General features: G+C 44.1%; 1 protein-coding gene across 1 annotated transcript in view; it reads left to right on the top strand.

Annotated features, from left to right (window-relative positions):
* RBMS1 (RNA binding motif single stranded interacting protein 1) overlaps positions 1-17,865 on the top strand; it is a 230,367-nt gene that overhangs the window by 198,791 nt on the left and 13,711 nt on the right. The window contains exons 13-14 of the mRNA XM_075317260.1: positions 4,994-5,044; positions 12,610-12,720. Of these exons, the coding sequence (XP_075173375.1) occupies positions 4,994-5,044; positions 12,610-12,720 (162 nt within the window). The remainder of the gene's footprint in view (positions 1-4,993; positions 5,045-12,609; positions 12,721-17,865) is intronic.

Below are 17,865 nucleotides of genomic sequence, written 5' to 3'. Positions count from 1 at the left end.
CATATATATATATATATAAATATATAAATATTTTATTTATTCTGATACCCATGAAATAGCAAAAAAACAAACATATACAGTCATGGCCAAAAGTTTTGAGAATGATACCAACATGATATTTTCACATGATCTGTTGCCCTCTGTTTTTTAATTGTTTGTCTGATGTTTACATCACATACAGAAATATAATTGCAATCATATTATGAGACCAAAAGGTTATATTGACAGTTAGAATAAGTTAATGCAGCAAGTCAATATTTGCAGTGTTGACCCTTCTTCTTCAGGACCTCTGCAATTCTCCCTGGCATGCTCTCAATCCAATCAACTTCTGGAGCAAATCCTGACTGATAGCTGTCCATTCTTGCATAAGCAATGCTTGCATTTTGCCAGAATTTGTTGGTTTTTGTTTGTCCACCCGTCTCTTGATGATTGCCCACAAGTTCTCAATGGGATTAAGATCTGGGGAGTTTCCAGGCCATGGACCCAAAATCTCTGTTTTGTTCCATGAGCCATTTAGTGATCACCTTTGCTTTATGGCAAGCTGCTCCATCATGCTGGAAAAGGCATTGTTGGGCACCAAACTGCTCTTGGACAGTTGGGAGAAGTTGCTCTTGGAGGACATTTCTGGTACCATTCTTTATTCATGGCTGTGTTTTTAGGCAAGACTGTGAGTGAGCCGATTCCCTTGGCTGAGAAGCAACCCCACACATGAATGGTTTCAGGATGCTTAACAGTTGGCATGAGACAAGACTGGTGGTAACGCTCACCTCTTCTTCTCCTAAGCTGTTTTCCAGATGTCCCAAACAATCAAAAAGGGGATTCATCTGAGAAAATGACTTTACCCCAGTCCTCAGCAGTCCACTCCCTGTACCTTTTGCAGAATATCAGTCGGTCCCTGATGTTTTTTCTGGAGAGAAGTGGCTTCTTTGCTGCCCTCCTTGAAACCAGGCCTTGCTCAAGCAGTCTCCGCCTCACAGTGCGTGCAGAAGCACTCACACCAGCCTGCTGCCATTGCTGCGCTAGCTCGGCACTGCTGGTAGTCCAATCCCACAGCTGAAACAGTTTTAAGATACGGTCCTGGCGTTTGCTGGTCCTTCTTGGGCGCCTTGGAGCCTTTTTGGCAACAATGGAAGCTCTGTCCTTGAAGTTCTTGATGATGCGATAGATTGTTGACTGAGGTGCAATCTTTGTAGCTGCGATACTCTTCCCTGTTAGGCCATTTTTGTGCAGAGCAATGGTGGCTGCACGTGTTTCTTTAGAGATAACCATGCTTAACTGAAGAGAAACAATGATACCAAGCACCAGCCTCCTTTAAAGTGTCCAGTGGTGTCATTCTTACTTAATCATGACTGATCGCCAGCCCTGTCCTCATCAACACCCACACCTGTGTTAATGGAACAATCACTAACACAATGTTAGCTGCTCCTTTTAAGGCAGGAATGCAATGATGTTGAAATGTGTTTTGGGGGTTAAAGTTAATTTTCTTAGCCAATATTGACTTTGCAAGTAATTGCTGTTAAGCTGATCACTCTTTATGACATTCTGGAGTATATGCAAATTGCCATTAGAAAAACTTAAGCAGTAGACTTTGTAAAAATTAATATTTGTAGCATTCTCAAAACTTTTGGCCATGACTGTGTGTACGTGTAATAAATATATGTATATATATTTATAATATAAATATATATATATATATATATATATATATATAATATAAATTTTTTTTTTGTTATATTATTTGTAGATGTATATATAATATATCTCTTTTTAGTTCTACTATTCTTAGAGATTTTTGAGCAGGATTGTCATGTAGGGGTTACCAGTTGTTGTCCCCACCCCCCGTTCTCCACCTATGTCACCTGTTACTGTCCAATCAGTGCTGATAGACTCGGAATACATGCTTGAAAAAGCCCATTGGTAGGGTGAAACGTTGCATACGTTTTTGATGGAATAAGGCTCATGGAAAATACCCCCTGGCATGCTGTCCATTTTTCTAGTTTCAGAATATATGGACATGAGCCTTTGACGAGACTGGATGGTATAATAGTAAATCTAGAGGAGCCACACAACAGAATACTTGCATTTCTCATAAAAGTAAATTATTTATTAAAACTGATATGTCAGGAGAGGTGATGATGGGTTCTTTAGGATTAATTGGCCTGGAGGAAGCAGAACGCACTGATGAAAATAAATGGCGGACATGCTTTACTGATAAGTAGTGACATATAGTTAATAACTGGACCCCTATTATTTTTTTGAAAACCCCCTAAAGTACGTGACATACAGAACCTGTTCTTCCTTTTTAGCATCACTTTTCATGTGACTGTTATTACAGCATAGATACAGATGTTATAAATGCTTTATTTTATGTCCATTTTTTCTGTTATGTTTTTACCATCTTTGCTACAGAATTACAAAATGTTCTGTTTGCCGTGTCTAGACAGAGCGCACTGGATTCCTCCTGCTCTATATGATCTCCAAAACAGATGGCAGAGCAGAAGTAACCTATATTGCTTCATACATTAACACCGGGACACCAGGATTTGAACATTAAATATTTGCTGCTACCGGTAGTGTTGGCCGGATTTTTCACTTTTCCGTTAGTCAATATGTAACAAAGAAATAAAAACAAAGTCATAAACTAAAAAAAGCTAAAAATTCAAAAATAAATACACCGTTCAGCACTGTCGAATTGAGGGTATCCCTTACTGTGTATGACACTGTCCATTTTACCAGTGAGTGTGGGGGATAGTGTGTGCGCTCCCTGGAAAGTGCCCACCAGTGTCCTGTGCCTTGTTTTTGTTTGTTTATAGAATTCTGCATATTGACACAATTTAAACAAATGGTGGGAATATTGTACAACTGGATAATCCTTTTATATTTTTACTGGAATGTGATAAAGTAATATTTAGGCTAGCACTTCACATGCTGCACACTTGATGCAAAGTTGTTGTTTTTTTTTTTTGTGTGTGTATGTGTATTTTATTATATTTTCTTTTTTTTTTTTTTTTTTTAATTTTATTACCAGTAGTATACATAATACATAAATGAGCAAAAATCAGCATCATCCTCCCGTTATGGCGTTGGCTTTGCCACCCGAAATGGGAGAACCCAGATTTAGGCTGTGTGCGCATGCAGCAGATTTTTTTTTTTTGCCTGCACATAAGATTGCATCTCTTGGCAGGAAAAAAAGCTGTTGAAAAGTTGATTTTTTTACATGTTTATGCTTTTTTTTTCATTTTTTTTTTTAATCTAATCAGATAGTTAAAACACATGATAAAAGCAGAAAGAATAATATTTGTTCATTTATATAGCACTATTAATTCCACAGTGCTTTACACACATCAGCAACTCTGTCCCCATTGGTGCTCACAATCTAAATTCCCTATCAGCATGTCTATAGAGTGGGAAGAAACCGAAGAACCCGGAGGAAACCCACGCAAACACGGGGAGAACATACAAACTCCTTGCAGATGTTGTCCTTGGTGGGATTTGAACTGCAGTGCTAACCACTGAGCCACCGTGCCACCCCAATTGACATGTTGCTTCTTTTTCTGCCACAAAATCTGCACAGAAAAAAGAAGCAATATACACACAGCACTTCAGGATTCTCATAGACTTTGCTGGGTTGCGATTTTCTTTGCAGTATTAATTAAAATCTGCAAAGAAAAAAAAGCATGAAAAAAGCAATGTGTGTACAGATCCTTATTCTGTCTTTTCCACTGTCTTGTATGGCCCTTGTGCTGACTTTCCACCTCTTTTCTTGCCTAAGGCTATGTGCCCATGTTGCGTTGTGTCCCTGCAGAAATTTCTGCAGCGATTTTACAGCACATGTGCGCTTCAAATCGCTGCAGAAACTCTGCGTAATGAATGCAGTGAAAAGCCGATTTAATGCACTCTGGATGCAGCCCCCACCATAGACCGAGCGGGACCTGCATCCAAAGCGCACGGAATAAGTGACATGTTGCTTTTTAGAACACAGTGTGTATATATGTATATGTATATGTATATATATGTATATATATATATATATATATATATATATATATAATCTATCTATCTATCTATCTATCTATCTATCTATATTATATATTATCTATATATATATATATATATTATATATTATCTATATATATATATATATATTATATATTATCTATATATATATATATATATTATATATTATCTATATATATATATATATATTATATATTATATATATATATATATATATATATATTATATATTATATATATATATATATATATTATATATTATATATATATTATATATTATATATATTATATATATATATATTATATATATATATATATATATATATAATATATATATATCTCTCTCTATCTTACACTCACACTGTATTAGATAATAATTATCTATATATTACACTATTACACACCATATATGTGATGTGTATGTGCATGTATAATATATATATATGTGATATATATGTGTATGTATATGTGTATATATTATACATTTTTTTTTATTTTTTTTTGTGAAAACTAATGGTAAGACTATTGCCTGACCACAGAAGCACCATAGTAATTGAAAGGCATTGAGAACCTTAGAAATAGAAATGTCTGCAGCGAAGAATTAATTTTTTATTTTACATATTAGTCATGATTTTCCAGAAGCGGTCCTCAGTGAATAATTCTACCATTGTGCTGGAAATTTATTAACAAAAGGCAAATTCAGAATTGCAAAGTTTACAATCTTTCAGACCACGGGGAACCCATATGTGCTCATCTGTGAAAAAAGGAGCCACGGGAAGTGTAAAGAGATGGAAAAAAAATTTAAAGTAGCAAGATTATAAAAATTTGAGTTTCCAATGCAGAATTTTTCTGATAATACTGTGAATCTGAAAAAGAAATTTTTGGTGGGGCAGGGGTGAGAACAGATCCACTATCCTAATTGTTACTGACAAACTGATTACAACAATCCTCCTCTTATTGCTGTGTTTTTTTTCTAGGTGCCAAGTCCCTCCTGGATGCAGCCACAGCCATATATCATGCAGCATGCTGTAAGTTTTAATCTCTTAAAATGTTTATCGACGCTTAAAACCATAAAGACTGATTTATAGTTTTACAGAAAATAACTGCATTAATATATACTTATTTAATTAAAAAAGCAGAAGCTCAAACCCATTTAGATAACATAATCTTAATAGGGATCGATCTTTTTCACTGTGCTCCGTGTTTTTGTTTACACCACAATGGGAAATTTGAGCTGCATTCGGCTGCTACCAGGGGGAGCTAAAAAAAACAAAACAAAAACAAAACAACAATTCATAGCTTTTTAACAGTATATGTCTTCATGGAGCTCCCCCTAGTGGTGTCAAAATGCACCCGAATTTATATGAAATTGTTTATTCAATGCCCAAAATATACTTTAGCTGTGGAATAAATCTGCTCACCCTATTGTCAAGCTGTAGCAGGTGGAGTGCAGCCTTTATTTCTTATATAATATTGTGATCCAGGAGCCAGTGGGTCTGAAACCTTGCATTCACTCTCTTGTGTATATTTGACTTTTGGGTGAAATTCATGTAAAAGTGAAAAGTTCACGCTACAGGGATGTTTTATCATGAAACTAGGGTATTTTAGTAGAAGTATGTAATGGTGATTTGCTCATCTCATACAATTTGTTGAAACAGAGGCCAACACCAGTGGTGGGTATACCCCCCAAAATGTCAATGTCTCAATAACTTGTCATGTGGCTTTGAGGATCTACTACAGCTGACAACAGTGCCTCCTGCTGGTCACAAGTGGAATTATTGTCTTTGGGGCTGGCCCCCACTCTTCTTGAAGGGTGGCCCTCAGGTCATTGAGGTTTTAGGGTACAAAGATAAGTCTCTACACGGCGACTCAGCTGATCTCATAGGTTTCCTATGGGATTCAGGTCTGGTGAAAGTGCAGCCACTCCATTTGAAGTTTCCCAGTCTCCAGCAGCCATTCCCTAATGATGTGACCTCGATGAGCTGGAGCATTGTCCTCCATGAAGATGAAATTAGGCCGGTGTTTATGCAGAGGCACAATGACTGAATCAAAGAGGTTATTCCAGTAGTAGGGGCTGTCCCTGTAGTATTTACTCAATGTAGGGCAGTTCTGTATTGACCAGACATACCATACCCACAGTGTAACATCACCACCACCAAAGGCTCGTCTGGTGACAACAGAGGCTGATCAATAGCGCTCTCCATGACATCTCCACCATTGTTGGCCGCCATCATTTCTGCTCAGTGTGAATCTACAGTCATCGGTGAACAACACTGAGGCTCACTGGTTCCTCGTCCAGCGTAGGTGATGCCTTTGCCTGGTGGTGTGGTCAGGTACCTTGCAGGTCGTCTAGCTCATAAACCACACTGATGTAAATGGTTTTGAATGGTCTGACGTGACACTTGGGGGGCCTCTCACCTCACTTAAATGTGCCTGGAGTTGTATGGCATTTATCATCCGGTTCTGAAGGGTAGGGGTGTGGGTTTGTGGGAAGAACATTTTAAAATTTACGCAACCCCTTTTAACATGGTATTTGAGTTTCCCATGACTTAATTATTCAGACTTTCTAGATCCTCACTGATCAGCTGATACCTGGTGCCACGTCCTATAGAAGTAGGCAGTGTACGGAGCCAGAACAGCACAGCTCTGTAGGCTGAACTGCAGTGCTTGAAAATGACCACTACAAAGTGCATGTAGCTGTGCATTTCCAGCTCCTTTTTATTCCTTACTCTTGGCTGGCATGATATCAGGCAGACCTGCAGTGATCAGACGTAGGTGACCTATAATAAGCCACTTTTTTTTTGCAATACTGTTGCTATCCGGTAGTAATGCAGCCAGTCACTTAGACAGTTCGGAAACATGCATTACTTATGTAAAGCTTGAAATGTTAAAGGGACTCTGTCAGCAGATTTCTGTAATGTAACCTGAAGACAGCATGCTGCAAGTGTTAAAACTTCATCCCTGTGTCTGTTATCTCGGTCTTTTTTTTTGTTTACCTGTAGTGTTAGCTTAAGCCTCATATCTTTATCATTAGTGGGTCTCTGCAGTATGTGAGTTAAGGTACCTTCACACATAACGAGATCGCTTCTGAGTCACGGTTTCCGTAATGCAGTAGCGATCTCGTTATATGTGACATCTACCAGCGATCAGGCCCCTGCTGTGAGATCGCTAGTCGTTGCGCAATGGTCCAGGCCATTTTCTTCAAAGAAAGGGCAGGACACATCGCTGTGTTTGACACTGTGTGACAGGGTCCCAATGACAGCGGAGATCGTTATACAGGTCGCTACTGCGACCTGTATCGTTCCTGCATCGCTGGTAAGATCTGACTGTGTGACATCTCACCAGCGACCAACCAGCGACTTACCAGCGATCCCTATCAGGTCGCATCGTTTTCGGGATCACTGGTAAGTCGTTGTGTGTGACTGGGCCTTTAAGGTGGTGTCACACACAGCGACAACGACATCGCTGCTAACTCGCCATTTTCTGTGACGTAGCAACGACCTCAACAGCGACGTCGCTGTGTGTGACACATAACGATCAGACCCCTGCTGCGAAATCGCTGCTCACTCCTTGAATGTTCCAGGTCATTTTTTTGATCGCTGCTATCCCGCTGCGCCATGATAAGCTCTGCATCCTTGTGTTTGACACCGCAGCAGCGATGGTCGCGACGACGCTGAAAGCAGTGACGTATGACTGAAGGCAGGACAAGGGCGTGTTTTTGTGGCGTATTTTCCAATGCCCCTACGACTCCGACTGGTGGTTACAACAGCGTTTCGATTGGGTAACTTGCCGAAGGCGTTACAGTGATTTCATTCTTTAAGTTCCATTCTTTGTTCCACGTAGTAGAGTCTCTGTCTGGTGTCGCTAGTGTATCGTTCTTTGTGGATCTGAATGAAATTAAATAGAATGAAAGCACTACTGCATCTTCCTTTGTTTGGCACGGTCACCCAATCTGGCGCCGCTGTAATGATCACCAATCGGAACAGAGGGGCGTGAAAAAAGGCAACACAAAGGCACTGTAGCGATCACCAATCGGAACAAAGGGGCGTGAAAATAGGCAACGCAAAACATGTCTAGGGGTAAACACCACGCCTCTATCAAGGTCTGAGTTGTCGCATAACAACGCGTGTGACACCGCACAACGACCGTCGAGGTCGCTATGATCGCTGCTCTGTCGCTGCTTAAAATTACATGTTTGACAGCTTACTAGCGATCATCTAAGGTCGCTGTTACGTCACAGGAAATGGTGACGTAACAGCGACGTCGTTGTGTGTGAACCCAGCTTTAGTCTGACTCCGCCTTCTTCAGTGATTAGCAGCTTCTGTCTATGGAAGTGTACACAAAGCCTGGTGTGGGCAAGGGCAGCTCTCCCAGCACTGCTACATACAAATTCTAAAATCTTTCACTCTCAGAACTGCTGCAGCCACTAATCTAAGTGATATATAATTGAACTCAGGGCCTCTTTGCCTACATCATGCTGCTCTGAGATGAGGTAGCAAAAACCTGTTGACCGATTCCCTTTAATAGTGAGATTGAGATGTCTAAAATCATACATGTAGCTTGGGACACACTTGGAGTATATAATGTGTTAAACTCGCGGAGGGATCCCCTGTGACAGGGTCTCCTTACGAGCACGTTCGGCAGACGCAGATGGCGTATAACTCCCGGCATGCATCATACGTTAGAATTCCTAAGAAGGGAAACAATGGAGTTGACTCTGTACATAAGTTTTGCATGTGACAAACACTGGCCATGGAGCGTACCGTAAATTAGGCGATTGTTTAAGATTTCCAGAACCTGTAATTTATTCCGGCGCTCTTTTGTACGGCGCAGTCCACACACCCCTCTGAGTAAACACCATCCCCCGTATTTATTCATTTAGCCCGAGGACCATTCATTTTTCACATCTGTTCTGCTCGCTCACCAGAGCTAAACGATCTACGTTTCTTCCTAAACTGGCACAGTATTAAAGCGCACGTCTTTAGCTCCAACAATGGGGGCAGATATTTTACAGACCTGGCCTCACCTATAGGTCCGTTAGTGAAGAAACAAAAAACAGAGAGACCACAGGCACATAGCACCTCGTTCTTTAGCAACATTAAATGTGTCTTTTAACGGAGCCCAGTCCATATGCTGTATTGGGGTGCATAGACGCTATAGAGGGAGAATGCGGTGTTGCCCCTCTTTCTGCCGATGTGTAACCGTCCATTTCATGTGATGCAATTCTCCGATGGCTGCTAACTTTCGCCGTGGGAGAATAAAAGGGTTTTTCAAAGATTGGAAGTTATCCCCCCTTTTGTAGAGATGGGCAAGAATTGCTGGGGGTCCCCGTTATCCTGAGAACCGTGCTCTGCATGAAGCGGACCTCTGCTCCATTCATTGTCTAAGGGACTGCCAAAAATAAAAGGTACAGCTCTCTTGGAACATTCGACCAACCAACCCCGTCAAACACATTACCGTATTTTTCGTTATATAGGATGCTCCAGATTATAAGATGCACCCTAAAGTTAGAGATAAAAGAAAAGGTAAAAAAAAAAAAATTGGAGTCAGTTTTATAATCCGGTGGTTTGTTACCGGAGGGGGGCGGCAGCGGTGGTGGATCAGGGGTCACAGGAGGCAGGGGTGGTACTGGAGTACGGCGATGATGCGGGCAGTGCAGAGGGGGGCCCACATGCTCACTACGGGCTGCGGTGCTGTGCTGGAGCAGCGGGCGTTGCTATATGCTAGTGCTTGATGCGGTCAGTGAGGCACTGGCCATTCTGAAGATGTCGGCGGTGCGGGCTTCAAGGAAATGGTGGCTGGAGTCTTGAGCCGAGAGCTCCATCTGCACACGCATAGACTCTGGACGCCATTATTTGAAAGACCGCACTGCCGGCATCTTCAGAATGGCCTGTGCCTCGCTGCCCGCCGCACAGAGCAATGCCCGCGCACAGCAGTTCCTTGCCTCCTGTGACCCCTCTCCACCACCCCCGGTAAGCTACATTCGGATTTTAAGATGCACCCCTCAAATTTAGAGCCTTTAACTAGTTTTAGCTCTTCTGCTTTAAACAAGAATTCTCCATTATTCGTCTCTGACATGCGAGAAGATAAAATGGACATCTGACGAATATCTAGAGGGACCTGCGTCCATCAGGAATTTACATAGGGCATAAAAAGATGAGAAGTTATTGTTGCCTTCTCATATCTCAATAGCTTCCCCAATAAAATCCCCCTTTTACTCTTGTTCAACTATGAAACTGCAATTTTTTGCAATTTTGAGTTTGCTATTCATTTTTTTTTTTTATTTAAAAATAAAAAAAATTACCTTCCCTTCCCTTCACCCCCTCCCTTCACCCCCTCCCATCACCCCCTCTTCACCCCTTCCCATCACCCCCTCTTCACCCCTCCCATCACCCCCTCTTCACCCCCTCCCATCACCCCCTCCCTTCACCCCCTCCCTTCACCCCCTCCCTTCACCCCCTCCCTTCACCCCCTCCCTTCACCCCCTCCCTTCACCCCCTCCCATCACCCCCTCCCTTCACCTCCTCCCATCACCCCCTCCCTTCACCCCCTCCCATCACCCCCTCTTCACCCCCTCCCATCACCCCCTCTTCCCCCCTCCAAATAAAATGCTGTTTGAAATGACAGTAACTTCCAGTCTTCCCCTTACATCACTGACCACAAACCATGTTATCAACAATTTCCTTTTAGTAGAAAAGTCTTTAGGAACATGTCTTGAACACTTTTCCAGGTATTTTATTTTCCCCCTCCCCCCCACCCCCACCACAACTGACACAAAATATGTTATACATATGTATTTTTATTCATTTTTTTGTTTCCCTTGCTGGTGTTACAAATTTGCATGATATTTTTTTTGCCTCCCTACGGCCAGTTCATATGACTTTATGATGGGTGATGAAAGAATTTCTTGTGAAGCATTGAGGAAGCGTACATTACGGCAATTCTGAGAAGTGACCTTTAATGATCAAAGCGGTAATATCTGTTTCTAGACACTTTAATGCAGGCTGCTACAAGTGCGCACAGTGATGTCATGTGAAAGGTATTCCTAAATATATCGGCTGACTCTGCTCTCCTAATGAAAAGCAAACACTCGATAGTCACTCGCCTACAATGAAGAGATTGATTAAACAGATTGAGTCTTAAGAAGGGTCAGACAGGTCTCTGGGCAAAATCCCTTCTAGAAAAACAAAGACTCTTTAAGAGAATCTTTATATCCCTCTAAATGATGAGATCTGTGAGATGTTTTACGCCAAGTAAGCCAGGGGCGTATCTGAGGGGGCTAGCGATGTGCTCGGGGAGAGGGTAGGGGCAGAGTATTTAGTTACTGGCCAGCAAAATTAACCGTTCCCAGAAGAACGACTCGTAAATACTTTTATATGCTGTTTCAATTATGGTGGTCAGCGCACCCCTCTTGGCTCAGGATTCCCTAGGACGGCTATATGACTCCATTCTTGTAAATGTGCTCAGGATTCGCCCTTTTTTTTACTATGTAGCCAAAGCCATTTCGGAAGGTCGGAGAACTCTTCATGGTAGTTACCCGTAACCGTCACCAGAGGGAGCTCTCTACATACAGATGTATACAACAACTGGATGGAATTGTGAAGGCTGCAGCTGATCAGTGGCTGCTCATTGGTGCAGAGGTTACTTGACACTGTCACCCACCAGTGGGGAACAGAGTTGTTGTATACGCCCAGGAGGTAATTATGGTATACTAGTGATGAGCAAGCACTACCATGCTCGGGTGCCGGTATTCGTATCTCGTGATGTGCAAGCACTACCGTGCTCTGTACTCGTGTCTAGTGATGAGCGGGCACTACCATGCTCGGGTGCTTGGTACTAGTGTCTAGTGATGATCAGGCACTACCATGATCGGGTGCTCAGTACTGGTAACTAGTGGTGAGTGAGCACTACCATGCTCGGGTGCTCTGTACTCGTAACTAGTGATTAGCGGGCACTACCATGCTCGGGTGCTTGGTCCTTGTAACTAGTGATGAATGAGCACTACCATGCTCGGGTACTCAGTACTTGTAACTAGTGATCAGCGAGCACTACCATGCTCAGGTGCTCGGTACTCATGACTAGTGATGACCGGGCACTACCATGCTCGGGTGCTCAGTACTTGTAATGAGCAGTTAGATGCTCGGATGGGCGACGTTTTACCGGATTCCTCTCCTGACTTTCTGTTGTAGGAAATGCTCGTATTCCATATGAAATAACAAGTCTATAGCAGATGTTCTCCTAATGCTCTTCTGTTGTTCTTCCTAGAAATTTGTGAATAAATTGACAACTAGGTGTTACCTCTAATTTTTTAAGAGGCGTGTCCTTACATAGTTGTCACTGATTGGATATTGTGGGTAGGTCGGGACACGCCCACAACCAGTAAGACCTAGCAAGGTCGAGGAGGAACAACAGAGGAACCGTACAACCCACAAATTTAAGAAAAGGTGCCCCATAGTTTGTTTCATGAACACTGGTATTTGGTAACATTTTGATGTCGGAAGTAGTGACCGATCCTATTTATATCATCACTATGTGGAATTGGATACGGATTTTGAATGTAATACCTTGTCACACCTTTATTCCTTTTCTTAAGGGGGCCGTGTTAACTCCATCCATGGACCATACCATGTCACTACAGCCGGCATCCATGATCAGTCCTCTGACCCAGCAGATGAGTCACCTGTCTTTAAGCAGCAGTGGAACCGTAAGTGTTTTGTCTTAATATGTATGCACCAAAAAGGGTTTACATTTTGCATTTATACCCACGCGCCCCGTCTGTAGATAATCCGCTCGGTCAGGGCCGGCTCCAGGTTTTTGTGGGCCCTGGGCGGAAGAGTCCCGGTGGGCCCCATCCACACGCAGACACACACATGCGTACACATACATATACATATTTAAAGACAAACTCACAAAAATACGTATAGAACTGACATATCTATACAGTCATATACACTGACATACATAGATACACATCATACATGCATACAGACACACACAACACAACTCTGCTAGATACATACATACAGACACACACAGCTCTGCTGGATACATACACACATAGCTCTGCTACATACACACATAGCTCTGCTACATACATACACAGCTCTGCTGGATACATACACACATAGCTCTGCTACATACATACATACACACATAGCTCTGCTACATACATACACACATAGCTCTGCTACATACATACACAGCTCTGCTGGATACATACACACATAGCTCTGCTACATACATACACACATAGCTCTGCTACATACATACACACATAGCTCTGCTACATACATACACACATAGCTCTGCTACATACATACACACATAGCTCTGCTACATACATACACACATAGCTCTGCTACATACATACACACATAGCTCTGCTACATACACTCATAGCTCTGCTACATACACACACAGCTCTGCTGGATACATACACACATAGCTCTGCTACATACATAGCTCTGCTAAATACATACATGAATCTGCTACATACATACACACATAGCTCTGCTACATACATACACACATAGCTCTGCTACATACATACACACATAGCTCTGCTGCATACATACACACATAGCTCTGCTACATACATAGCTCTGCTACATACATACATACACATAGCTCTGCTACATACATACATGAATCTGCTACATACATACACACATAGCTCTGCTACATACATACACACATAGCTCTGCTACATACATACACACATAGCTCTGCTACATACACACATAGCTCTGCTACATACATACACACATAGCTCTGCTACATACATACACACATAGCTCTGCTACATACATACACAGCTCTGCTGGATACATACACACATAGCTCTGCTACATACACTCATAGCTCTGCTACATACACACACAGCTCTGCTGGATACATACACACATAGCTCTGCTACATACATAGCTCTGCTACATACATACATGAATCTGCTACATACATACACACATAGCTCTGCTACATACATACACACATAGCTCTGCTACATACATACACACATAGCTCTGCTGCATACATACACACATAGCTCTGCTACATACATAGCTCTGCTACATACATACATACACATAGCTCTGCTACATACATACATGAATCTGCTACATACATACACACATAGCTCTGCTACATACATACACACATAGCTCTGCTACATACATACATAGCTCTGCTACATACATAGCTCTGCTACATACATAGCTCTGCTACATACATACATGAATCTGCTACATACATACACACATAGCTCTGCTACATACATAGACATAGCTCTGCTGCATACATACACACATAGCTCTGCTACATACATACACACATAGCTCTGCTGCATACATACACACATAGCTCTGCTACATACATACACACATACACACATAGCTCTGCTACATACATAGCTCTGCTACATACATACATGAATCTGCTACATACATACACACATAGCTCTGCTACATACATACATGAATCTGCTACATACATACACATATAGCTCTGCTACATACATACATAGCTCTGCTACATACATACACACATAGCTCTGCTACATACATACACACATAGCTCTGCTACATACATACACACATACACACATAGCTCTGCTACATACATAGCTCTGCTACATACATACATGAATCTGCTACATACATACACACATAGCTCTGCTACATACATACATGAATCTGCTACATACATACACATATAGCTCTGCTACATACATACATAGCTCTGCTACATACATACACACATAGCTCTGCTACATACATACAGACACACACGTAGCTCTGTGGGGCCCACACACACAGCTCCAGGGGCCAGCACATACAGCACCGGGGGGCAGGGCATACACCTAAGGGGGGAGAATCCCATACAGCTCCCCAGGGCCCATAAATCGGGGGCGGGGAGGGCACATACCTCTCAGGTCACGGTGGAGAGGGGGCCCACACAGCGCCGGAGAGGGGGCCCACACAGCGCCGGAGAGGGGGCCCACACAGCGCCGGAGAGGGGGCCCACACAGCGCCGGAGAGGGGGCCCACACAGCGCCGGAGAGGGGGCCCACACAGCGCCGGAGAGGGGGCCCACACAGCGCCGGAGAGGGGGCCCACACAGCGCCGGAGAGGGGGCCCACACAGCGCCGGAGAAGGGGCCCACACAGCGCCGGAGAGAAGAGCTGTGCTGGGGGTCGCTGGCTGGCACTGCAACTCCTTCATCTGTGGGACTGAGCAGGCCGGTCGGTAGCTCCGCCCACAGATGGAAGTTCAAACCAGGAAGTCTGCGCGCCTTAAAGGGACGGCGCTGCAGATTCCTGCCGAGGACTGCGGAACTCGGCCCGGGGGCAGCAGAACTAAGGCGAGGGGGCCCCGGCCAAGGGGCACCAGAACTGACGAGGCCGAGTGGGCCCCCCCGGCTCTCCAGGGCCCCGGCATTTGCCCAGGTATGCCGCGTGCTGACGCCGGCCCTGCGCTCGGTTACGTGCGTCCGGCTTCCAGCTCTTCATATAATAATTCACTTGATGCAGACGGCCTGTTTCTGAGCCGAGCTGGATCTGATGCATATTTTAAGTTTTGGAGAGATGGGATTTATGTGGCAAAAGGATCCATGAGCTCACTCTTTCCAAAATACCAGTCGGCTCGGAAATGATCAGAGCAGACGCTGTACCGTGCCTGTGTGTTTTATGACTTTTTAATGCACATTCAGAGAGAGAAGCAGATAATGGGAGGCTGATTGAATTCCTTGTAACTTCCAAAATTAGACCTTCTCTCTGAGCTCCATCTGAGGCTTATCATTTATTCAGCTGTTGCGTTATCCCTGCATGTTCATTTCAATATCATCTTGGCGATGGGAAGAGAAGGGAACCTGTTGTTCTCTGGTTATTACGGGAACGTCTCCTCTAATGGTAGATTTTTTAATTGTGCATTTTTTTATTATTATTTGATCTGCTTACAAACGTTAATATTTATATAATGGCTGGTAGACATCATGGCAAGGTCTCTGTAAATATTTCACGCCTAGGAGCATTGTATAGTATCCATAGGGCTGGGTGACGAATATTTGGTATAATATGTATTCAAAATCTAAAATGTGTATTTACTTAAAGAGCACCAATCACCAGGATTTTCCCTTATAACCTAAAGCCAGTGCTATACTGGTGCTATCATACTGATTCTATACATACCTTTAGTTGTGAGATCAGATGTAATGTTTTAGAAACACAAGCAAGTAAAGTTTGTAAAATGAGCAGGTTTTTGATTGGCCGAAGCTGCCAATCAGCTAATAGCTGGGGTGGATTTTGATAGTAGTTCCTGCCCCGCCTGTGTCGGGGGGTGGGGGCCAGCTTCCCCGTGGCGGGGGCTGCTTGGGGAGGTCGCGCTCGGATCCGGTGCCTTCTCCTCGGTGGCTCGAGCGGGCCGGACCCAGGGCTCGAGCAGCAGTCCTCGCTCACGAGTGAAAAGGGGAGGAATTTAAGATATATAGAGTTCGTGATGCCACCCACGGGTTGTGGTGATGGTGGGCACCACCGCTGCTGGTGACGGGGTTCCCGGGAGCAATGGCGGGGAGCACCTAGGTGTTGACCCCTCCGTGGGTAGGGGCTGTTGGGCCCGGTAGGAGGGAGGGTTCCGCAGGATGGGTTTTGGCAGGGTGCAGGGTTGCGGTGCAGCGCGGTGCCGGATGGCACAGGTGGACTCACTCAGACACAGATGGACAGAGTCTCTGGTAAACCAAACTGCTGGATAGACTGGGCCCGCAGCCAGCTGCGGTGTTCTCCCTGGATGGGTTGATGGTGGCTGTCGTTTCCCTGCACCTGTGTTTCGTATCTTGACTCCAATGCCTGGGCACCGGTAGTCCGCTCCCCGACGTATACGTGCCGGAGGAGCCCTTTTGCCCGCAGACGCTGGCCCTGTGGATCTCTGGCCCTTGGCGGTGGCGCTTATCCGGGACGGTTGGGCTTTTGCCTTGAATCGGGACTTGGGTGGGAATGAACCCCTGAGGTCCAGACCGCAATCAGTAAATTTGACTAAAGGTTGGCTTCGAGCCTAGTCGGGGTCTGAGTACCCTGCCTGGTGCTTGGCTCCAATCTGCTCCCCGGTTTGGTACCGGCGGGCCACCGCCCGACCCCAGTCCTACGGTTCCGCTGACCTTCACAAACTCCTGCAGACGGCCACCACCGTCTGCCTACCTTGCTGGAAGTGCCTGGGCTCCGACCCAGACACCGACAGTTTCACTCCTCTCACTCTACTGCCCACAACAGGACTGACTACTGTGTTTTCCCGCCTCCAGGTTTGTGAACTCCTCGGTAGGCGGGGTCAACCACCTGGCTCCGCCCTACCTGGTGTGAACATTAACCCTGGAGGGTGGCAACAAGGGTTTAATGTGTGACTGATGTGACCTGTCCAGGGAAAGGGGTGTATGATGTTGTGTCTGTGACTAACTGGCTAGGCCAGGGCGTCATACCTGCCTGTCCATCCTCCCCCTGTTATTTATACTAATTCTATTATAGAAGCATTTTACTAAGTGGCTAGAAGGACCTTTGATGTTATACCCATATGATAAAAAGGGGTGGGGCTTCATCCAACAGAAAAATGTTGCTTCCTGGTATCAACTATGTTGGCTGATGGTCCGCCCCTTGTGGCCACATGGCTATGACATCAGCAAAGGTCCTTCTAGCCATGTAGTAAAATGCTTATATAATAGAATTAGCATAAATAACAGATGGTGATTCCCACCCCCCCTGCCTGTCTCTCCTCCCACTATCAAAAACCTACCCCAGCTATAAGGTGATCGGCAGCTGATGCCACTCAAAAAGCTGCTCATTTTACGAACTTTACTTGCTTGTGTTTCC

Source organism: Anomaloglossus baeobatrachus, chromosome 7, assembly GCF_048569485.1.
Source record: "Anomaloglossus baeobatrachus isolate aAnoBae1 chromosome 7, aAnoBae1.hap1, whole genome shotgun sequence".
Classification (NCBI taxonomy): Eukaryota; Metazoa; Chordata; class Amphibia; order Anura; family Aromobatidae; genus Anomaloglossus; species Anomaloglossus baeobatrachus.
Note: the sequence above shows the minus strand (reverse complement) of the source record. Positions and strands in the feature narration are given on the sequence as shown.